Source organism: Rhea americana, unplaced genomic scaffold (assembly GCF_003343005.1).
Source record: "Rhea americana isolate MKP2758 unplaced genomic scaffold, rheAme1 scaffold_34, whole genome shotgun sequence".
Taxonomy (NCBI): domain Eukaryota; kingdom Metazoa; phylum Chordata; class Aves; order Rheiformes; family Rheidae; genus Rhea; species Rhea americana.
Genome location: NW_028186468.1, coordinates 407,621 through 433,484, shown reverse-complemented (window position 1 = coordinate 433,484; position 25,864 = coordinate 407,621). Strand labels below are relative to the sequence as shown.

At 36.7% G+C, this 25,864-nt stretch overlaps 1 protein-coding gene across 4 annotated transcripts in view; it reads right to left on the bottom strand.

Annotated features, from left to right (window-relative positions):
• Positions 1-25,858, bottom strand: part of FAT1 (FAT atypical cadherin 1) — a 114,324-nt gene extending 88,466 nt beyond the window's left edge. For 2 of the 4 annotated variants that reach the window (XM_085311325.1, XM_085311326.1), the window contains exons 1-2: positions 25,231-25,391; positions 15,968-19,256 (exon numbers count right to left, since the gene is read on the bottom strand). In XM_085311325.1, the coding sequence (XP_085167451.1) occupies positions 15,968-19,256; positions 25,231-25,233 (3,292 nt within the window). In that variant the 5' untranslated portion in view covers positions 25,234-25,391. Of the gene's footprint in view, positions 1-15,967; positions 19,257-25,230; positions 25,393-25,831 lie in introns of those variants that run through there. The other 2 variants (XM_085311324.1, XM_085311323.1) reach the window with 2 other exon arrangements.
• Between the last annotated feature and the right edge of the window lie 6 nt (positions 25,859-25,864).

The following is a 25,864-nucleotide window of genomic DNA, read 5'->3' as shown; positions in this document are numbered from 1 at the left end:
TTTAGTAAGATACATATTACAGCTGTGCTTTGCAGTAACACTAGCTTATGACTTGTTGCCATGTGCAAAATTAGTTTGGCATGTGTATATTAGTCAAATTGATTTGTGTTTTGAACTGCTGCAATTTTACTTCAAGCTTTCAGATCTTCCAGAGTATTTTTAGTTGCGGAAACCGCTGCCGAACACTGGCAGTTCCCAGACCAGCTCTGAGCAACTACAGATAGCAATATGTAAAAAAGGCAAGCAGCACATTGTTGAATACTTCAAGACAGGCTATTACTGCCTGGTGCTGCACCAGGTAGCTATATACACAAATGGCACTTAATTACTGTCAACAGGAACACAGTTTCCAAGTAGAATTGTGTGTGCAAAGAAGAGATGGAGTACCTGTCAGTATGGRAGTGTGAAAACAAAGCAAATCATGTAAATGGTGAGACTAAAGCATCTGGGATCCAGCAACATCAGCAGACATTTTCATCCCTGTTCTGACAAGACTCAGTTTTATTAACCTTCGAAGTATCCATTTATTTATTCAGACTTTAGTTCTGCTCATCTATCCAGAGGGAATTCTATATTGGTTAATATTTGTTATACTAATTTTATACTGTTTACCTTTGCATGTGAATCAAAATAAACAAAAGGCCATACACAGAAATGTTTCTGAACTAGTATAAGCTTCCAGGGAAAGACAGGAGTCATGAAAGCGAAGAACTTCGGAGATTAAAAGGTATGTTTGGTTTTTGTGGTTAGGATGATTGCAACAAGCAAGCAAGAAACATCCTCCATATCCAGGCACATTCTTACAAGTACACTGAATAATCAGTTGTTAATATCTAAAAGAAGAGATTTGMATCTAGAAAACTAAAATTGATTTATTAGACATCAAGCATGTTTGTAAATGCCCTGGATGCTTGTTAGGAGATGAGTTCAATCCTTTTCATATGAATACAGGATAACAGCCTGCATGATTTTAATCAAAATTTGCTGGAAGACAAAAATAACTAAAGCCATCAGAAGTGAACGCAAGTAAATAGGTTTAAAAAATATTAAAATAGTTTGTAAAATTAGTCTGTATTTATTGGTTAAGAATGGAATGGAAAATGCAAGCATTTTCATGAACTGACCACACACTTTCGCTGTTAAGCATTTCTGCAGGAATCCCTGCAGAATCTTTTTTTTTTTTTTCCCCACCTTTAGGAAAGAGAATGACCTACCTGAATACTCCACCAAAGAATAATATTGTTTAATTGTGACAAAGTCGTGATAATTCTAGACCAACTCTGTCTACACTAACATAATCAGTGATGATGAAGGTAACTAGCAGACCACTTAGGCACAAAACTCATTTTGCTCCTAAACTCTTGAAAGTTGAAGGCTTTCCTTAGGAAAAAATGACAATTGACTTCTCACTTGAGCCAAGGACAATTCATATTTTGYTAACACTATTTTTGAAGTTTATCATCCCCATCCCCCGTCTCTTATCTGTAGCAACCGCATTTCTGAGGTAAGGCAGAGTTACATTTCAACTCATTARGTCTTTTAATATTTCTTTTTACTACCTTCCTCTGCACAGGTTTAGAGTTAGTGCAGAGTTTCACTACTATAACATTCAGCCTTAATATTTTAAAGCAAACAAAAATCTAATTAAGAAGTCCAGCTTCCAAGATATTTTTAATATTTGAAAGGACAGTTCTTGATCTTAGTCCTCTTTTAAGAAACAGATTGGGATTGGTGTGAAACACGAGGACTACGAACAGTTTAGAATGTTATCACTTTCCAAGGAGCCATGTTTCCTCTATAAGCATACGCAAAGTAATGATTAGCATTTTTTAGCACTTCTTTTTACATATTTTCACTTTAAAATGTTCTAGACAAATCCAGAAAACTCAAAATATAGCTAGCAGCACAGATATAGTTATACATATGTGTGATGAGTGTATTTAAGAGACAGAGGTCATTTTTCCACTTCTGAGTTAGTTGCCGAAATCAGTACTGTAATATCCAAACTACTTTCAGCAGAGTGAACTACRATACCAGACTTCCTTATGCAACGGCATACAGTCATCTTCCACCCCCCTTTAAAGTAATTAACATTCCTTGCACAAGGAGCTGGACATTTGTTAATCATTAACTTTGTGTAATAAAAGTCAGGGAGGGAAACGCTGTCAGTCATTCTTCACAATGGAGCACAAAAAAGATCTTTAAAATACTTAATGAAAACAGTTTAGTGAATAGTAAAACTATTTACAGTAACAATTTTTTATTATTATTATCAAAGCATGTTCAATATTTTGCTGACAATACCTGTATTTGTGACTCTAACGCTTTCCAGGTTCAAACCTGAGTAACTCAGGAATTTATTAATAAAAAACAGCACTTTAACTAAAACAGAAAAAAAAAAGTCTTTACAAAAAGATGAACTGTGACTGCTGTTAATCTCCTGGGTAAGTAAAGTAATACACATAACCAGAATTGCAACACCAAATATAATAGAGCCATAATCAATGCACACATTCCAATCTTATCTAGAATCACTTTGATTCACACTGCCTTGCTTTCATTACAGGAAGGGCACAGCAAGGGCATTCCTCTCAGATCAAACAGAAAATTCCACAGACAGAAGTTTCCACATGTCTGATTCATTGCAGATTAAGCCCTTATCATTAGACAGCAATCTCCAAGTTTCATAGAGACAGGATATACCCTCTCACAGTAAATCCACAGGAAAAGAATCTGGGGCAAAACATTCTGTGGAATACAGACGTATTTCCATTGAGGAAGCTACTCAAGTCATCCTCACAGCTTTGGAGAAACGGATCTTTTAGCATAAAGATCACATACATAATTCCACTCATACATTCCATCATAAGTTTCCTGATATTGCAACTCTTTTGAGCTGAACTGCCAAGGACTCCCTCTGGGCATAAATACAACTAGAACCACAGGTGAAATATGTAAGGAGAAGTTTGTACCAATTCTTAGCACATTAGCTTACCAAATTCTTCATTCCTTTAACCACATGATTGCAACAGTTCTATAATGCTCATATTAACCARTAACTCACATTAACTAGTAACACTAAAATCAGAAATCTATTCTGCTACCAATACTTTTTGTATTTTGAAAAAATTTAAATAATCTCCTAATCCTGAAAACCAGTATGAAATATGAACAAGCATGCTACGATTTCACCAAAACCCACAAATTTTCATTTTTAGCGTAGAGAGTCTTTTTTTTTTTTTTTAGATCAGCAAAATAAAAATGGCCTTTTGTATAGCTACACAAAAGCTCGATTTAGAAAACAAGTATTTTGGCATCAACCTCTGTCAATTAGGTTTATTCTAAGTAGTAGCTTGTAAGACTGGACCTTAAAACAACGCATCTACTGGATTTTCTGTGTGTGATCTTTCACGTCATATAGACACATTTCCATTCTGGGATCAGTGACACCATAATGATAAATATGCACAGTCACAGAACTCTAAGCAGAAAAATTCAAATAGTCTTCAGGTAGGCAAAAACAATCCATATCYACTAGCTCAGCAATTTGATCTAAAACCCTAATGCCTACCAAAATTATAAAATTCTTTAGAAGAATGATGATTTTTTGATTTATCCTTGTTCAGATATATAATTTAAAAATGCAACAGCAGCAGCTATCCGAAGATAAAACATAAGATGTTTGGAAAAATTTCCTTATTCGGAAAGGTAGTTATCTGTAACAGTCCTATTGCTAGGTACTTTGGCCATTTCTGATTTCCCCCAAATCCATCTCTGATTACAGACTAGAACGTTAGTGCTTTTCTGTTCAGCCACGTTGATCCTGCCAAGTTGAAAATTCATTTTTAGTCATGGTCAGATGACTGGTGCAATAAAGTCACAGATGCAATAAAAATTATAAACAGATTACAAAACTGACATGCAAAACTATAGTTTTAGTAAGGCCAAAAGTAATTTTAATTCCAAGTTCTAAAGCTGCAGCTATTGCATGTTATAAACTGTGGAAGTTTGCCAAATACTCCTGTAGGTTTGTTCTTTGTTAAACATGTCCAAATGCTGTATGATTAAAGTTTAAAATCTTCAAAGAAAAGAATAAACATTACATAATCATTTTTCAAACTACCCTTCTTTGACCTTTATGTGTACTTCAAAAGCTAAGCAGATGCTTAGTAGGAAATAAATCCCCAACTCAACAGATGTACCAACAGCGATATAAGCAAGATGCACCTTCCATAGCTTTTGGCAATCCTTCTCTTTTATTATTCCTCTGCTCACAAGAGCTTTTCAAGTCAAAGCAAGGCCTAAACAAGTTAATAAGCCCTTAATATGTGCTCTGCTGCCTGAATTGATTGCTGTTTATAAGGTAGTCTTTGAGACCACATGTAGCTCAGCCTCAGTTTATCTCCTATGGAGAGAGAGCCCCTAGGCAGCTCTTGTTTTCATCAGACCAAGTTGTAAACCCAATCAACACCTTTCATGGCAAAACAATCCCTTACTTTTAGCACTGGGGAACCCAAGCCTTTGTATGGAATCTCTATCTGCCAGTAAAGGTGATGTTTTACTCAGCAGGATACTTAAGAAAATTCGCAAGCTACTTTGGAAGATCTCCCTGCCAACAGCAAAACACAAGATGATCAAGTTTGCCTGAAACTAATTCARCTTCTTCCAAAGGTATGTTTCAAAAGCCACATCAACAAACTAGTAGCACTCCAAACTAATTCCAGACTAGTAGCACTATTATCATCATCACAAACACAAACTATATAAAGTTGCTTCTAGCTTAAAACAAAAATGTAATCAAGGTGTCCAGGCAGGAAAGGATCTTGGTGACCTTGGTTCAAACCCAGGCCTAATCCAGCCCTCCTTAACTTCCCTGCCAAACTGAACCAATGTTAGCTCCAAATGCCCATCTTAGCCCCAGCAATTTTGACCCAACTAAATACAAACCTAAAATACAACCAGACTGCCGAAAACAGAATCACTCCAGAAGCTAACCCAGTGGGACTTTAAAGTCCAAATCTTACTCTGAACCTAACAGTTAGATCCTCTCTAAGCACATTAGAGCAAAGCAGAACTACAGTCAAGCCTAGGCAGCCCCTGACACAGCCAGTCTCAAGTCAGCCCTTCCAAACTGGAACACTTCTATGCATATAACCAAATTTGAGTGCAGACACATCAGGCTGTCATAGGTACTAGTGCTAAAACACCACACCTCCAAAGTGAGTTATCTCCTAGGAGAAAGGCTTTCTGTATTGCTTTTTATATAGCAGTGAATTTAGGAGTTAACCTCATTTTAGTCCACAGAGGTGCTCTGACTCTCTTAATTCTACGAGCAGACACACATTGTCCTGATCCAGTTCTATTCATTGTCAAAGAAAGTTTTGGAATTTCTCATAAGACTAAAAGGAATTTTAAAATGACAAACTTATTCTCTAGTAAGCTGCTGTTAGAGCTGTTTGTATTGCCTAGTAAAAGAACATCTATGTACCAAATGCCTCATTTTTAAAACCATAACAAATTTGTGGAAAATATCTTTTAGTTGCACGAAATTTTAAGCAAGTGTCTTTATCATTCAAATTATTACTCAATTTCGGCAATGAAAACATACTTCTTTTTAACATAACTATTTTTTTCCACAATAATTCAAATTTGGTCCAATGCTACTGAAGAAAAATACTGCAAAAACAGAAAATGAAACCATACAAATCTTCCTCTGTATAACCTTCGGTCCTATTTTCAACATCATGCTGACCACACTCAAACACACTGGGGATCATTACCYCAAGAGCAGAAAATAAGATAATACTCTATTCTTAAAACAGTCTACACACCAGGGTTTTAAAATACGTGTGACCAAGAAACTAGGATGTCTCCTTGGTTTAAGCATCCCCCACAAAACAGAGATATTTCTCTTTCATCTTGCAGGCTAAAATAGAATTTCAACTCTGCTTCATTCATTGCATACTTAACTACCACTGAAAATACCGGTATGGAAAATATGTCATCAAAACATGGGCTAAATCCCTTAAAAGACAGATTAGCATTTCTGATTGGGTATGCCAGATCAGTAATTACTGTCACTACAAAACTTTTGAGTTTGATAAGGATAGTACTGCAAAAGATTCACAAGATTGCCAGTGGGAGAGCTGAAATGGGTAGACCTTATCTCCAAGTTGCATCAATTCAAGTTGTTCTCATGCTGCTCTCTTTCTCAATTCAGTATCAAAGGAAGAGAATGCTTACACACTTCAAGTCGCAGTACAAAATAATGATGTCACTAGAAAAAGAACATTACCAGCATTAAAGCATCTTTTCAGAACAGGCAACTACTAAATTTATATTTGCTTTTTTTTTTCTTTTCTTTGAAAATACTGTATTGTTTTTGGTGAACTCTCTTCACATGAAAAGCTAAAAGAATAACTATTTCTGTATCTATCGCTGACCTTCATTTTCCAGAACAAGAACAGCTATATTTTTTTATTTTATTTTGCAATAGACAAATCATACATAAGCTAATATTTTATGAACAGATATGATTCCAATATTTCTCAGAAAGAAAATCTGTACACTTTTGTCCTGGAACATGTATAAAATGCCTATCATAAACTTGGAAAATGTTACCTGAATCAGTTTAAGAGCTTTAATCATACACTATTTAAACAAATAGATACTTGCCCCTGTATTATTTTCCAAAGAAAGAATGAGTTTAATAACTTATGCTTGAATACAAAACCTGGAATCTTTAAGGCAATTCTGCCAATTTTCTTCTCCAAATGTCAGTGTGGCAACTGACTGATCAATTCCAGATTCCAAGAATAATCTGCATAAATCCTTTGATCAAGAAAAAACTCCCCTCTGCTTACTAGAATTTCWCTCAAATCTCCATCGTCCATTTACAGAGTAAGTTTTTGGCTCTCTTGACTGCTAATTGAAGTGCTGAAGTAGCCCCTCATTTAAAAGATTAACCTTCCAAATACATAAACATTAGGTCTAAGAATTTCAAGTTACGAGTTTATAGAACCTTGATCGTTCTACAAGTTATTTAACAGATCACATCAGCAATAACCTTAGAAATTCTGACTCTGGCACATTTATACCTCAGTCACTGAAGGAAGCTCAGCTCCTACAGCTATATGGGCAAATCAATTAACTCAGGTACTGCTAACAACATAATGTGGTAGTGCAGAATTCATTGTGAGGTGAAAAACTTGTCTGAGAAGTTAATTAGATATTCAAGAGATCAGTCTGTGCTCTGAGCCCCAGTGACATCAGTATCCAAACTAGGTAGTGTAAAAATCTATTGTGCAAAAAGCAGCAATCACTTAGTATTAAGCAGAAACAGAGCACCTTTTAATTAAGCTATCCTTTCAAAAAGAGAGGAAAGCACTACTGCACTTCGCAATGACAGAACATTATAAGAAATATCCCTCATAGGAGAAGCTCTTTATCCTCTTTGCTCCCAATTCACTTATGGAACTTTAATGTCAGAGCCCTTGTGCCAGTCAGACTATTCGTAGACAGCAGCTAAGCAGGAACGTTCACAAATCCTGTAACTGAATTCTGATTAAATCTTACAGAACCTYGTCATTGCCCATTACACCAAACTTACCAAAAATATTTTTTCCTGATTGTCAGCATCACCTAAACGTGAGATTAAAAATAATAACTGACCAACAGCTTTCAAAAAAAAAAAGAGAAAGAAATGAAAAAAGAAGTCCTATTAATAGTTTTCAGTGACATATAACCCAGCTGATAGCTTTTCAGTGATTGAGAATAAACACAACACAGTCACTGTATGGCTTTGATAGAAACATGTTTGGAAAACGCATAGCAGAAAACTGGAAATTAGGAAGTTCTGTGCTTTGTTGGTTTAAAAAAAAACAGTAGATTTTAACCCGAGTGAAACTAAATTCTCACATATCCTAGTGTTTGTAAGTTATATACTTTTTAGCCTGTTATCCCATTTGTATAAAAGGTACAACTTCAACATGAGTCATCCACTAAAATAATTTGAGGAAAGTATTCTTACAAATTTGGGACTTAACTACAATGAACTTAAAAAAAAATCACACTGGTCTCAGTTTTGATTAAAAATACCTCTCCATTTCCAAGTGGCTACAGCTACGTCAGCATGACAAATAGGGACAGGAAGCATTTCCAGACATTGGAACTTCATTCTCCACATTGTCAAGCTGCTTTTGGCCTGGGCCAACTCCCTCCCCAAGACAGCACTGGGGTACACTGCACTGCAGCAGATACCATACCAACAGGCAACCTGAATGCAGCCATCCTGTTTAAAAGGTAAGCGACTTTGATAGGATAGACACAGGCCATTTGCTTCTGTGCCAGATAGTAGTGTGGGTTTAATAGGTATCCAATAGGTACTTAAGTGATATGCTCCATTGATGATCATAACATTTAATCTTTGCTAATGTCTGTCTTAATTAGTAGGACTCAGCAACAGCRAATGATGGAATGATAAAAACAACTCAATCAAAAGCCAAAGAACACTGAAGATGCAGAACTTAAAGCTGCCCTTTCTGTACAAGCATAAATAATATCCTACATTTTTATTAATGCAATTACAAGAACTCTGCAAAAATGTTAGCATGCTTATTATGAGTTAACAATGTTCTAAACATTTTAGGAGCTTTATCAGCACTTTGAGTAAAGCAGTTACAAATCTTATTCATTCTCCCTAATGAATTACTGTCTTCCCTGATAGAAACAGTTTTGGAAATATTAAAAGTAGTGTCTCATAGACATTAAGCTTTATTAATGATACTTTATACACATAGAGATAGTGCAACAAAATGAATTTTCCTCCACACACCCCCATTAATATCTTTTTACTTGTTCCTTTAACATTCTTCACTCAAGAACAAATCATCTTTCCTTATCGTGTTAGCAAGGTCATACTTGAAAATTACACTGTTCCAAGAAAAAAGAAAAACAAAAATAGAAGAAAGATGACTCCATCAGTGGTTTCTGAATACTTACAAACCACATCTAACTCAAGAACTCTTCATACAGAATACAATCAGAGACTGTGAAAGTATCAAAAGAAAGTTTTATATGCTTGCCCTGCTCTTATTCTTCCTTAGAATACTGGAGACAGCATATCAGGGTAGACAGATCCTTGTTCCAATCAACCACGGTCATATTTATGTCCTCTTCAGACAGCAGAATAATAACCTTAAACCTGGCTGTTATTATTAGAACAAAATTACYGTTATTCTATAATACTAATGCATAATAATTTAAACTAAGGTAACTGAAAGAACAGACTTATAGTGACAAATAATTAAATTACTGGATTGTAACCAGTACTTGTTACCAGTAACAAGATTATCAAGCACAAACTTAAAACTGCCATATCACCCTCAACACTGTTCTGAAACTAAGTTATGCTCTGAGAAATATCATGGCAGCAGAAATTCAGAAGAAATCTGCTGGTAGCCTTAGAAGTCGAGCTAGTTCATAAATTTCTGATAAAAGTGTTTTTGTAAACTGTGAGTCTTACTTTTCCTCAGGAGATCACTAATGTTTAGAGTTTATATGGCAAACCCTGGATCTGGAAACACGAGGGTTCCCAATCYTATGGCTCTAGTTCACAACTGAAAAGACACCAACAGAAGCCAGGGAATTTGTGCCTCTTAAAACTTCTTTGGTTTTGGAACYCCAAAGCATCAGCTTCCAGAATAGGCTCCTGGCTTCCATAAACACTGCAATGAGATCTTTCTTAAGCTAAACGTCCCAGAGCTTCTATAGTCCCAAAGTCTGTTGGCTGTCTCCCACAGCTAGCTAAGTTTTGAGCACCCCCTCACAAAAGAAAATATATATATATATATTCTTTGTGCTGGTGCTCCCACTCCCACATTATGAAGTGTTGCATATAGCCTAGTGGGTGATACCAAATGGCCTTGTTCACCTATACAACTGGAAAAGGYACCACAATTTCTTCCAAATGCTATTTATCTTTTTTACATGCCTCCAATTTTTAATTCACCTTTTGAAGAGTATAATTACTTACTGCAAACACTCTATCCCTATATTTGTCAGCCTGTTCCTTGAACAGGAGGGTATTTTCCTTTTTGCCTGCTGAGATGGGAATTGGGACAAGGAAGGAAGAGGTTTCAGTGTTGCTCTAGCCCCATACAGTTTCTGCTTTAGGTTCCCTTCAAGCAATTACCTCGATCATTCCTTAGAGCTTTTCTAAACAGCAGTAGCAGCATGGAATTGACATGATTTATCTCATTTTTATTGCTCAGTGCTAATGGGATTTAGATGGTGCATGTGTTCTTTGCAACACACTGGAATGTGTATCAATGCAATGCATTTTATTATTAATACATCCCAATCTGCTGAACTCCTTATCAAATTCCTTGGGAAAATACTTCATAGTTGCTTTAGTAGACAATTTATATAGTCAGCTGATCATCTCAAATTGCAGATTCCATTCCCAAGTAAATCATACATGAAATGCTTTCTGAACTTACAAGTTCTCCTGAACACATATATGTAAAGGATAAACAGCCAGTTGCTTTGTTGTAYAGATTCACTATACATAAATCTCTTCCCATTTTAACACTTTATCCTCAGTTATACTGTACCTAGAGTCTCCACCYGTTACATAATTTTGTCTCTGTATGTTAACAGTCAAAATGTACTGTTACACTTTGAATCATCATCTTCAAATCCTTGTTCTCCAGTTGATGTTCATTATTGTCTTTTCTCCTATTTCTCTGGGACAGCCATAGATGGTAACTCCCTTCCATAAGGGCTGCTAGGAACATTCGAAGGACCTGGCTATTATTCCTTACCCAGAGTTAGGCCAGCAAAAGCTTCATGTAACAGAGGTATTAAAAGTACAACTTACATTGATTTTTTTTTTACTGGCTTTTGCTTGAGAGGTCATTATTAATCTCTTTCCATAACTAGGCTCTTCCCTACAAGGACTGTGGGGGGAAGCAGTCAACATGTCTAAGTGCAACCACTGAAGAGAAGCAGAGCAGCTGCCTAGGGACCCTAAGGTTACGCAGGTCTTTGAGGTAGTCTTAACTTCAATTATGCACAAAAGCGTGAGTGTGAGGAGTCACATCTTGATTGATCCTAAGCAGCTGCAAGAAACAAGGTGGTGATCAGAAACAGCAGCCAATGCTATAAAACTGTTACATAGCACTATTACCAAGAAAAACATGCAAGAACCAGGCCTCAAAACAGAACTATTARGCACCTAGTACCTAAACTTCCTCTTATGACAGAAGGATCAAAAATTAACTAACATTCGTAAGTACAAACATCACAAAAGCAAAAAAATAATAAWAAACACAGGAAATACTGATGCAAGTAAGCTTAAATTGCACTTTATACTTCCTAGCATAAAAATGTTAATTCATATTAGAACAAATTACTCAAGCATGCGTTGGATAACTAGACACAAACRAAGTAACACCATATGAACATGCAGTATGTAAAAGCATTCTTAACTGCCTGCAGTGTCTTCCATGGAATGGTTAATAACACAAGCCAATGAATTGCTGTAATATCAACACAGAGCTGCKTTAAAGTTCATACTTTATTATTTTGTTCTTGGATTTCATAAAAATCTATACTTTTGCTGAAATCACTGATAAAGTGAAAATTGTTAAACTAAGATGGCAATAACCTCCAAGTAAAACTTGCTGAGGAGGAACTGCTCCTCCTTACTTGCCCCTAGATTTAAACTACTTCAGCTGCTCTACAATGATATGACTATGCTCTAAATGAAGCTTTGAGAAACAGAGAATGCTTTGAAAAGCATCAAAGTGAATATTCTAGCCCAGCTGCTCATACAGATATATGGAAATAAAATTTCTATAGGTTTCATATTTCTAGATCTATAATTTTAAGTGAAATCCTTAAGTGAACTCCTAGAAGCCCCAGAACATCAAGAAGTCCACTTTATGTATATACACACATATGTTCAAAAACACACACACACTATGTATCTATATCTATTTATCTCTCTCTATATATATACATATATATAAATGCATAATGATAGATTTATGCTGTTACCTCAGAATTGTCTTGCAAGAAAAAAATAGTRGGTATCATTAGACACCCTTTAGACACCCAAAAAGCATGCGTGTGTGTGAGAGAGAGAGAGAGAGAAAGGCAGGAAAAGAGAGGGAGGGAGAGGGAGACTGAATAGTATGATTTAATCCATCAACTTTTACATTTACTCAAGAGTTCTGGCTTCCCAGGATGTAAAGAATGAACACTAGCAACACTTTAAACTTGCCCAGTACAACCTCTCACTTTAAGTTGTCTCTGYAGATGGAATTAAGTTTTGCTACCCTCCTCCCACTGACCGTAATGATARCTGTCTATCCCACTATCCCACTTTAATTTTCCCAGAGTAAAAATGTAAATATGTATCAGTAAAATAGACCCATAAGCCAGCCTAACATGATGCATACAGGAAAACAGAGTTTTCCTTCTTCTTTACCTCTAAAGTGGCAGTGAAAATAGGAAGCACTCCTCCTACATTATGGATGCCCTTTGGTCACATAGGACTTCTGTAACATGTCATTTGGCTCAGTGCCATCTCTCTAGAAGCATTAACAGATAATTAGGAGAGGGGTACAAAAAATGGATCAAGTACTGAATAATCACCACCTTCCTTACCCACCTGTCTTCCAGTCATTAGTTTATAAAATGGAGATAGCATCTGTATTGTAGCCCAAGATGTGCTTAGCCTCAAAATAATCTCATCTACCACTATTYATTTACTTTGGTCATGCTTTTGGCCTCTATAACTTCCTGAGGAAGCAAGTTTCATTACTTTATTATGCTACATGTGAAAGACGACTTCCTTTTAGATCAGCTACCTGTTAACTATGTGCTCCCCATCTCTTGTGTTGTTATAAGCAGGAAGTAAGTGATATGAAAAAGGTAGTTTGGAAACTACTACACTTCTACCTTGTTCCTCTCCTCCTACCTGACTATTATCTCCTTCCTAAGCTAAAGAATACGTATCTGAAAGGCAAGATACGGCTGATTACCTCCTAACTACCTTTTTCTTGATCTTCTTTAAGGCCATCACAGACTGAAGCAACTAGGCAACAAAGTAACTAAAGTAACTCAGTTTAGAATTCACTGTGCATTATGACTTTGCTTTTCAGGGTTTGAGCAGGACTGCAGCAAACGAAGCCTAGGAAACAAGCTGGCCTAACACAAAGATAAGTCTTTGAAAATGAAGTACTCAAAAACTAGTGGCAAAGACGAATTAAATTCTCTTTTTAAAGTTCTAGAATTAAAAGTACAAACATCAAACACTCGTAAAGCTTCCTACATTTTGAAGGATTAAAAAGAAAAAAAAAACACCTCCAGAAAGCTAGCAAAAAATCCATGTGTGGAATTATTTGATACTTCAGTCATTACCAATCATCTAGTCCTTCTGCAAATATGATTGTTATCCTTGATTCCCAAGAAGCAAGAGACAAAAGGTTCCCCTTTGCTGCTGAATAGCTAAGTGTTGACTCCAAACAGCTTCCTAAATCCAATTTATCCATGTCTGAGCAGGAAGGGTAGAATGATGCTCTCAAAGGCAGCAGGTAGAGCTACCTAGCTTAAGGGTCTAAGACAGAAGAGCCCTTTAGCAACTTCTCTAGTGTGCTTTCTTTGCTAATTATCAGTTAATCATCACTCCCTGTATTAAGGCCAGTCTGTTTTGAGAAAAATGACAAGTATTCAGATATTGAAGTATAAAGAGTGCCTCCTGTATTTATTCTGAYGTCATTTTAATAAAAAAAGTCAGTTTTGTTTATTAATTAAATTTCCAATATGTTTAGGATACATTGTCAAGTTTGTAGATACTCCATGTTCTTTCTTCAGTCCTCCTTTTAGGCCAAAATTTGGAGGAAAAACATATGCATACCCAAACCCACAAATACGCATAACCTTCTCTATCCTAGTGCCTTAAATGGAATCTGTCCACTAAGATTAAAAACAAGCAACCCTTCTTCATCTTCTAATTCCTTCTATTTTCATTACTGAAGAACAGCAAACACTGGATACCAAATGTGAATATAAATGTAGACAATGTCTTTACTTATTGAAATTACTGAACCATTGTCCCAGACAAAATTATTTAATAGAAGCCCTTTTTGCTCCAAATTCTGCCAATTTACTATTTAACTTGGCAGATTAAAGGGGATTTAATGAAATTCACCTACTTTCTTCAATAAAGAAAACTAGCCTCATGCCAAGAGTAAAGACACAACATACGTAGACAACCAATTCTGCCGCAGTAGCAGTGTCACAAAAACACAYGTATGTGCACAGCTTTGTATAAGTAGGCACACATGTACATACTGGTATCAAAATAAGTAATKTCCATTCTTTCATTATCATTATCTACTACTTGAACAATAAAATGGGAAAATCAGATTAATTCTGCAGAACACCACAACACTTGGAAGACAATGTTCTATTTTGCACTGAAATGCACAATCAACTTGAACATAACTACATTAAAAGCCAGGCACAGTGATACACAAGTGGATAGCCTCCACAATACCAAAAACTAGAAGAGAAACCACAAAATCTTTGAAAGAACTTGATTCTCCAYTTTTAGAAAATGTTTTCCATAATCTTAACTATGTGCTTTGTTAAAAGTAAAGCTAAGAGAAGCAATGCTTCATTTGAAGCTCTAGAGCTGGCTCTTTAAACATAAGCTATGTAATCTAATAATTGACTTTCTATAGAAGAAAAAATATTGCAAGTAACAGTTTATTCTAGAAGAAAAAATATTGCAATTAACAGTTTATTCTCTCAAACTTTGAAGAGTGAAGTGACTTTGTAAGTCCGTATTACCTATGCTCACACTTATTACCCATATAAAACCCACAGAATGACTACTGGATAAATTAGACATGACTGCTATTTCTTTACTTCCAATTACAAGTTATTTCCTGTAAATCAGCAATCGGTTAAGAGCTCATTATTTAAATGCATAGAAGCCACAGCAGAATTCTGAACAAGACTCTCCCCAAATTTATTTTATGGAGCTTAGACAGATAGTAGCATGATACCAGCACTCTATCAGAAACTTAAATTATTTGCATATTATGGCACAAAAGAAAATAGTCTTCAATCACTGGTCTGAAGATACTGCTCTTAYGAAAACAGTATTTTACATATTTTGTTTTCTAGAAACAATAAAATGAACATGCAACTATACAGCCATGCAACCAAAATATTAGAAGTCATTAGAATCTTACTGAAGATATGGTAAGATATGATAAGATATAATAATGCTGTTTCTCCTGAGTACATGATATTGGAATAATTCTCACAGTTGCCYCTCAATTTATGCACCAAGTGAACATTCCAGGCTGCTTTATTTACACATGTTACATAAAGGCTGTATCCATGCTTTGTTTGACAGGAACCTTTCCATGAAGAAGGCACTACTTATTATCATAAAAGTGGGCACTTAGAGCTTTAAGATATAGCTACCAAAACCAGCAAGTATGGCAGTTATCACGCACATGCATACTTCTAGTAAATGAAGCAACAATTATATAGTTTAAGATTAAAAAACATGAAAATTCCAGAATTCAATCCTTGTTAGGAGAGTGGTTTACTCCCTTAACTCCACACCCCCAATATCCACAAAACAACACTGCCCATATGAGGCAAACTGTCACGTAACAAAATTCCTCTTCTGCGGTAGTAATGTTAAGATCCAAGAACTATTTTGGGTATGCTGGATACAGATGAGGACAATGGCAGAAAAATGCCTCTCAAGTGTGTGAGTTTGTGCACATATGTACACAGTTTCACAAAAGTGGTAAGAAAGACTAYATACATTACTGGTGACGTTTTGGTCCTAATTGAAGTATCTCAGCAGGGACAACACAGTTTCTCTTACCTATTTTTTTGTATGTTATTCAATTTAGAACATAAGTCACCTTACCTTTTTCTTCATCTATTCGGAAAACTCCTATACCAGATCCATCTCTGATGGAATATCTAATCTCCCCATCTCGTCCTGTGTCCTCATCATAAGCAGATACTGTCATTACCGATGAACCAATAGGAGCATCTTCTTTTATAAAACCTTTATCTGCAAAAATAGAGAACCTTGGCGGGTGCAAATTTTCATTTACATCAACCACCTCAACCTCAACATAACAYGTAGAAGACAATGAAATGGGTTTTCCTTTGTCCTTGGCCCGCACGGTCAGGTTATAAAGCTGTTTCTTTTCATAATCCAGTCTTTGCACAATACGTATTGCTCCACTTAGTTTATCAACATCAAAGGTGCCATCTCCGTTGTCCAGAAGACTGTATCGTACTTGACTTGACTGGCCTAAATCAGGATCATAGGTTTCTAGCCATGTAATAATAGTTCCCTCAGGAAGATCTTCTCGGATTTTCACATGATAATTTGAGGGAATAAACTTAGGGGGATTGTCATTAACATCTTCTATAGATACTTTTAAAATAACTGTTGAAAATAATTGAGGTTCTTCAGTAGGTTGGTCCCTAGCCTCTATTTTCAGGAAATAGACATGCTGTTCCTCACGATCCAAAGCCCCTACAACTTTCACAACTCCTGTCACAGCATTAATAGTAAACTTATCTGTATCTGTAAGAAGAGTGTATTTCACTTCTCCGTTAGACCCCAAATCTTTATCAGTGGCTTCAATTTGAATAATTTCACTGTTTAACTCCTTGTTTTCACGCACTTCAACAGAATAGCTGTCTTGTAGGAACTCTGGTGGGTTGTCATTAGCATCCAAAATTCTTATATCTAAAAGGTGCCAGGCAGACTTCTGTGGTATTCCAAGATCATAGACTGTAATATTCAGAGTATATTTATCTTTTATTTCTCGGTCAAGGGGAGATAAAATTTTCACCATTCCCTTCTCCATATCAATAATAAAACTACTATCTTCATTACCTCCAGAGATAACATACACTAGCTTTCCATTGAAGCCAGTGTCAAGATCGGTGGCATTCATGAGTATTATGCTGGAGCCCACAGGCTGGTCTTCTCTTACATCAATGCTACTGGGGAGAGTACTTCTAAACTGAGGTGCATGCAGATTCACAGAGTGAGTGTCAAAGAAAACATCGTCAACTTCTTCACGACTGTGCAATTTATTTGCTTGTAAGAGTTTCTCTGCCAGCATTTTGGCAACACCAGTTTCTTCACATTGCAAGCTGACCGGTTTGCGACTAGCAGCTACAGTTATGTTGATATACAATGGTTTTGCAAAGTTCTCTCCATCTGTGGCTGTAATTTTCAAGCTATGAAAAGACATTTTAGCACCTAGGCCATCTATTAGCGACTGCTTGAGTGAAAGCACTCCAGAATTTGGATTTAAGCTAAATAAATCCAGTTCATTTCCAGATTCAATTTGGTATCTCACCAACTGGAGCTCATCAGCATCAATAGCAGATACAGTAGTTATTTGTTCTCCGACACCAAGATCCCTAGGGATTGTTCCCTCACAATTGATTTTCTCAAACAACGGTATATTGTCATTCAAATTATTTAAAATAATAGTTACAGGAACTTCAACTTCTCGACGATATGGTATACCCCAATCAGAGGCACGGATCCTTAAATTGTAAACCCTTGGCATCAATTCATAATCCAAGTCTTCTGAGGTACTAATAATCCCACTGAAATGATTAATTACAAATGGCAAAGGATTTAGGTTTGCAATGCTGTAGGTCACATAGCCATTCTCCCCTTCATCAGGATCTTTTGCACTTACTCTCATGACACTAGTACCTATTGGCACATTCTCATCAAAGGAGGCTTTATAGGACGTCTGAGTAAATTCAGGAGGATTGCTGTTCATGCCTAGTACCTTAATGAATACTTTTGCAGAGGCTCTTCTGTCACTTGTCACAACCTCAAGTTCAAAATGGGATGAAAATTGTGCTTTTATTGGTTCTAAGGTGGTAATAAGACCAGTATCAGGGTTCAAGTTGAATCTTACTTTGCCTGGTGTATTTTTAAAGACATATTTCAAATGTGGGTAATTAGGCAGAGCTTTTACCATTATCACAGGTGTGCTTGGAGGGGCAAATTCACTTATTTCAGCTCTATACACTTCTTTTTCAAATTTGACAGGACCAGACTTAAATTGTGGTGATGTTACGTGAATAACTTTTACAGATGAAAACTGTGGAGGGTTTCCTTTATCTTTAGCTTGAAGGGTAAGGTTGTATCCAAAAGGGTGGCTCTCCCAGTCAATGTGACCAATGGCTTTGATTCTGTATTCTTTACCTCCTGGAACAGACCTCACTGTTTTGAATTGTTGAAGTGGATCACCGGCAACAATACTTAATGATGCTATTTCTCCATTTAAACCCTGATCACTGTCCTCTACAGTTACAATTGCATAAGTTGGATCCTTGTCCAGTTCTGACGGAGCCATTGTAACAGCTGTAATTACAGGGGCATATTCATTTGCTTGCTCCACGTGGACAGTTAGCTTTGCCATACTGCTGATACCACTGCTACCATACAGCTTCAATCCACGGTCCACTGCAAGAATTTCCATCTCATAATGCTTAGTGTCTGAGTAGTCAAGTCTACCAGTCAAAACTACCACTCCACTAGTTGGATGTATAGCAAACATATCCGTTCTCTCTTTAAAGCTATAGTAGAACTCTCCATTTGTCCCTATATCTGCATCAGTTGCACTGACTTTTGCGATGCTCGTCCTTATTGCTGTATTTTCGGGCAAAGAAACACTATAAGACGTTGGGGAAAACAAAGGCCGTAAATCATTTGTATCCAGTACTTGYACTCTGACCTTCGTGCGCGTTTCAGCATTTGTATTTTTTTCAACTGCTTTAACAGTCAGCATGTAATGGTCTTTTACCTCYCTGTTAAGTATAGCCGTGTTTCCTCCCTTGGTCCGTATTCTCAAAAAGCAAAAGTTTCCAAGAACATACTCTTCAGCTTTGAATAAGTTCTCATTGTCACCAGAAATAATTTTGTATCTTAGATCCCACAGTGGATTTGTGATGTAAATACCCATTTTCACTGGATGCCCAACATAAGTCTTGGCTGCAGAATTCTCATACACAGTCGCATTGTACTGTACTTGTGTAAATTGCATTGGTGGAACATGATGTGGCCTTTGATTKCCTTCACAGTTTCCAAAATGCTGCACCAGCAGCATCAGCAGCAAAAGCATAGTCAAGTATCTTCCCATGGCAGCAATTACAAAAAAGCCCTGAAACAAGAGAAAGAAATGTTAACACTTACGACCATTCAAATAACTGTGACACTTGCTTTAGAGGTCATGTATGCAAGAAAGCTAGAATGTATCTAGGTTATAYCCTTTTTTGCAGGAAGTTTCAATGAGATTTAGAGTAATAAAAAGCAATTACAATAAAAAACCCAAGAATACTAGCACTGGACAATGTCAACACAGAAACCAACAGTCTAGGGAGTACTATCACGACACAATGGGAACAGTTAATTTTAAAGTAAATTTTCATGTACAGACAACTAAATTATCACAGTGTCTAATTCCAGCTTCTAAATACATGGGAGTTCTGGTTTGATGTCTTCCTATAAATACTAAACTATTTCAGTTCTAGAAAGCTAATCTAGCAAACAAATGTGAATACAGTTTTGTGGAAGGATAACTTGGTGGGGGGAGGGAAAGGGGTGGTATTGCTTTTCCCAGGGACTGCCTCTCACTTATTCAAAGTGAAATACAAATGATAATCAGAAAATACTTTGGATTTATATAGAAACTCAAAGCTAATACACTAACATATCTTCTTATCATAATATTAATGATATACCATTTACATCTCCATCATAAATCTAGTAGCTTCAGCTTGCTTTTCTCTATTATTTAAAACTTTTCTGCAAGTAATACATACGCCTAAATAAAAAGATAAACATTGCTGTAGCATATCAAAGCTATTAATTTTATTTGAAACACTTCACGAAGCAACACTGTTAAAAAAAACATGTCAGCATCATCTACTATAAGTAAGCAAATTAGAGAGATCTGAATTAATCTGGAGTCCTATCTTGCTTTTACCCCAGTCCTCTACTTCACACACAGCATTCTGAAAGAATTCTGACAGAAAACTCTTCTCCCTCATTTCATTTCGGTTGTTAAATGGTTGATGTCAAATGATGCTGAAATAAACTGCAAGACTCAGTTTAAAATTATCATTAATTTTCTCTTGATTCTTCAATGCATCCTTTCAGCACCTACTCTAAGAATTATATAAATTACAACTRCAGTTATTTTGCATACATTGTATTCTCTCCAGCTACAACTACCCTTATAAGGGTAGTGGATGGCACTGCATATCATAATAAACCTTCTTCGCAAGCATCACTAAGTCGTGAAATCAATAAAGAGGATGAGACATATTCCTTTATTCTCCTCTCAGAACAGCTCTGAAACAAATTAGCATCATAATCTATGGGAACAAGAATCTATCAAAATAACYGGAAGAACTGTTAAGATTTGTTTCTTTTAAACACTCTTCAGAAATGACACACAGGGAAACAGCCTGGAACAGTAAGACAGACATGAAGACATGTCATCATTGGCTTTCCCTTCAGAAAGAGAAGTCAGTACATAGTTTCTAAAGTACAAATCCAGGCAAGACTGCACCAGGAAGAAAGTTAGAAACCTCAAGAATGAGACTGTCCTGGATCCCTCTTTTCATCCAGATTTATAGCACCAGTTGTTACTCCCAAATTCTCACAGGAGAACAAATCAAAGTTTCAGAATGCTTCCTCAACAAGCACAAGTTTTCAAAAAAAAAAAAAAAAAAAAAAAAAATCTTGGGGGAGAAATTATTTCCAGCAAACAGAAAGCAATTTAGCTTTAACTTGGATTAACAATTTTAACCAGGAAGTAAAAATTCTTTTCTTTCAGCTTTCCTTATTCATTTAAATAATTTGTTCTTATTTCTCCTTTAGCATCATCTTCCCTGCTCAGTCTTTGTTACTTAACTAATTGATAGCCATACTAATTCCTGAYTGTAGTCTTCTTTCATTCTTCCCAACTTTCTCTCCCACATTTTACCTCGCTTATCCCTCATCTTTGCTGCCAGCCTCTCTTCAATGCCTACCCTCACACCGGTTCTGTTCTCCCCMGCTCAAAAGATACCATATTATGTTGTTTCCTTCCCCCACTCCATTTTCTCTTGCAGTATTTATCCCTCCTCTAATTCATACCTACTCAGATACTCGAAAGATCACACTGGCTGAAATTCTACAGACTGTTAAAAAGTTTTAGAGCTAATTAATCTGCTTGTGTCAACAGTTCACTCTAAAAATTCAGTCACAGCTATTAGTGAGGCAGTGATTTTGAAGAAGACTTAAGACTCAGATGCACAGAGCCATTGGAAACAGTAGAGAGAAGTAACAATAACCTAGCCAGTAACTTTTAGGAAGGAAAAAGAAAAATGTTTGCCCACCTTTCAAATCTAGCAATTAAATCACATAATTAAGGCTATGGTCATAACAAACAATAAAAAGCATGTGACCTTCTAAAAGTAAATCATCAGCTAGAATCACTACTTAAAAGGTCTTCAAGCTAGAGGAAGGAAAGGTGTCTGTTAATAAGACTGTCTGCTTAAAATAACCACATCATCAGATTAACAATATTATTCCTCTCCTTCTCCCTTACCTATTCTTTTTTCTAAGCTATCTTTTGCCCTGGAAATAAACAAGCACTTAGGTCTCCAGAGCTTCAGCCTCTTACTTGAATGAATATACTGCTAAATAAATTAACATTTCCGTAATAATAATAAAAAAGTAGTTAATAACTGTCAATACAGCTCTTTATTGCAAAAGGTAAAACAAGTCCTCCTCTGTTGGATAAATACAGGTGGCAATGAGAGAATGTTCACCATCTTTCTTCATCAGTGAAAACCTTCCAAAACTTTAGGAAAACAAACATTTAGGAGGTAAAAATGGAAGAAATACAGTCAGGCAAATGGGAGTCCTTCCTATCTATCAGAACCTTTTTCTATGAGCCTCTTGTTTTCTTTTTGCAGCCAAGATAATTTTCCACGGGCAACTTGCAWGTAATTCCTTGAACTTCCAGCTATCATTTCGCACTTGCTTCCAAATTAAAGACACATGTTACACTTATAATCTGTTAAAATTGCATGGAAGGAGCATGCATTCTGATTCTGTATTTAGGAGTCTGTTACTAGTTCTTTTACCCAAGCTTGTTGGATTTTGGGGAGCTGTTTGTTAAAAAAAAAAAAAAAAAAAACAAAACTACTTATTTATTGACTAGATCTTAGGCTGTGTAATTTTTTTCTTCGGTTGCACTTTGCATCCTGTAACTAACAGCCTATACTTACTAATATTTGCTAATAAGATATCTGTAGTGGTGTATTTGTTATGTAAACACTGCACCTGTCTGTATATATTATCACCTTGTCCTCACATCTCAGGCACATTAGATACAATGTGCCTTAGATTATGATGCATTAGACTATGTTAAGATATCCAAACTCCTCATTAAAAAACCTACACATTTGCTTAACTTAGAGTTACTATTAACATAAATATTTTTATGTGCCATAATACCTTAAGTACTTTTTGCTTATTTTCTTTAATAGCTTCAAGTATAGAGTCTGCTAAGAACAGGCAAAATGCAGGCTATTAAACCTGATTACATAACTACCAGTAAGAGAATCCAACCCTCAGCGGCAACTTCGTATGTCTGCTGATTCACAATCTAGACCTTTAGAGTATCTCTCAATTGAGCAGTTAGGCACATTACAACAGAAACAGACCTGGGTATTTCTGTGCCTAAAGATTATGATTTTAAACACTTTTTCCATCTTGTGCCATAATTAAAGATCTACTGGAGACTAAAAATTTTGATGTAGGATTATCTAGAAATCAATGTACTAACAAACTTGATAAATATTTGAAGTGTTAAASAATGCTAGTTAACTACTGAGGGAATGTATGAAAGCGTTAAGAAAAAATGATAATGCGTTAGATAGAAACTTAGATGGCTCATCACAGTGAGCGAAAATGACTCAATTTCAGAAATATTTTAGCTAAAGGCTACACTTTGAACTCCTAAATTTTTATCATCATCTCTGGAATATCATCAGTTTAGGATTTCCTGCATCCATTTCCAAGACATAATGCAACTGTTTGCTTTATTTATATGCATATTCCATATAGGGATATGTATGGTGGTTTTACTAACTAGTTACTTTCTTAACAAAAAAAAAAACAACTCATGATACAGGTAACCATTTGTATATGGAAAAAAGACTAACACTCATAACAGAAATATGAACTATCTTCATAGTAGAAGTAGAAAAAGCAGCCCCAAATTGGAGCTAGTAGGCAAATTCATGATTTCTAAATGAATATGATTTAGATAAAGCACCAGTATAAGACTGTGTAGCTTAACTATAAACATCAAACTCTACACTGTGTTAAAAACATCAAAGTTTTAAGACTCAAACAGCAACCTCCATGCAAGCAAGCCAACAAATGGTCAAAACAAGCCTTATTTTCTACACTATGTATCAATGGAGAGTATGCATTGGAATAGTTACTCCTCTACAAATCAAATAATCACAGAAAGAACCTAAATTATGCTAGACACCCTAAGTTACAGTTAGTCCTAGTCCCATAATTACCCTTTCTATATATGAGACCTGCCAAAGTCCAGAAGGGCATCGGGTAATACTAAGCTACACCACTAGTGTTAGTAGAATTAGACTCTCTGAGCTCAGCTTGTTACACTGCTCCAAGGAAACAGGAGAGCATTTTGAGGACTAAAAGGGTTCTAATGTGCTTGTCTACTGAAATCTTCTATTAAYGTTTAACAAAGGCAACTTGTTTATTTTCAGACACCCATAACAACTTCTTTAATTTGAATGTTTGCTATTTAACATGAAAACATCTCTACAAGTCAAAACATCACCAATTAATTTCAAAGGTCAGTTTTGATCAGTGTGTGAAACAGTTTGACAGGAGTATGCACATGCACACGCACATATAGTGAAAAGTTATTACTGCGGCAACTAAACTGTCATGACAGTGTTCCCATTGTAGGGCCTATGAGAAAGCATGAGGCTTTGTGGGCTGTACTTACCATACTGTTACACCTAYTCTTTCAATTGCTTAAAAGAAATTATTTATGTAGTCTGATTGAAAACATTTCAGATTTAACTGTTTTGACATGCTTAAGCTTCCAATCAAAAAACTTAGTGATATCTTTTGTAATTAACACAAAAAGGTTTCTTGTTTTCTTGCAGAGGGWTCTATTTGCTTTGATATTCAGAAAATTAACACATGATGAAAGCATAAGGCARTATTACTTTATTAAAGCTGGTTAAGTTATTCAGAAAATGTACATTGTCATGGAGATTAACATAACAGTTTCAACTTGTGACTAAACTCCAGTAAGTTTTATGCTTATATTCCCCCACTTTACGGGGTTAATCTTACGATGTACTTTGATTTATGCTTTCGAGATCCTTGCTGGTTAAACTCAGAAAACTAAAATTAACCTAAAGTTTAAAATGAAAAATAGCAGCTGTATCTAAAGAGCACAAAAAGACCCTGAATTCTGAAGCAGAATAAAGTTTCACAGAGAGAATTTTGACTATTTACGTATAGAACAGTTACCTGCTAGTGTACTGGARTGACTAGTCATGCTAGGAAATGCATACTTCCAATCTTTGAGTGAAAAAGTTCAGTCCAAACTTGGCAAGATGATAACTTAAAGTTTACGGGGACTAAAGCAGTTTCACTGAGCTTGCTCTCAATTTAAGTTAAAATTTTAAATTACAAGTTACAAATCTTTGTCTTTTTAAGCAGTTTGTTTGCTTGCTTTTCCTGAAGCCAGCAATAACTTAGTCCTACAAGGGTCCTTCTCATACTTACGAGTGTTTTTCAATATTAAGATACGACATTTTACTCACTAAACGCTTGAATAATATTTCCACATGTAAAATAGGAAAGTTTTCAGAAAGCTTTTACAGAAAGAGAGCAAAGATGATAGTATGGGTATATTTCCCATGCAACTAGAGTGGCATAGAATTACGAAACAATTTGCATGCAAGTAGTTTAAACTGCAGGAAAAACTACTGCTAAAAGGCTGGTTTTATTTATTAATGCATCCCGCCCCTCCCCCCCCGCGCCCCCTTAAAAAAATTAAAGAAAAAAAGTTGGGTTACCATGCCGGAGAACGGGTAGTAAGATACCCTGTCGTTACTACACACGAAAAGATTAAGAAGTGCATCTCTCAAGCCAAACTTTGCTTTGTTTGGTGCATCTCTCAAGCCAAACTTTGCTTTGTTTGAACTGCCCTGAAGAAAAGAAGCGAAAGCCTGCTGGGATCTCGGCGAGGGGCACTGTCAAAGCCGGCGTGCTCGCGGCCGCCCGCCCCTCACCCTTCGGAGGGGCCCAGCGAGGAGGACCCACGGGAGCCCCGCGCGGGGCCCACACCAAGGCGGGCCCGCCCCCCCCTCCGCACACGCACACTCCTGCGCGGCGGGCCCGGGCCGCCCCCGGCGCCCGAGCGAAGTTCACAGCGGCCCATTAAGCGCATCCCAAGGCGCGCACCTGGCCTCCAGGGGGAACGACTATCGCCGTCCCTCCTGCTCCGCGAACTCGGCAGCAGCCTGCCGGCACCGGCGCCCGCCCAGGGGGGAAGTGCCGGGGGGCAGCGGGGCCGGGGGAGGGGGCGCGCCGCGCTCCCGGCCTCGCCTCAGCGCCCGAGGCAGCTCGCGCCCGCCCTCTCTCCCCTCCCGCCGGACCAAACTTCTCCCAACTCGCCTGGTTGATTCCCCGGGGCGCCGGGCCGGGCCG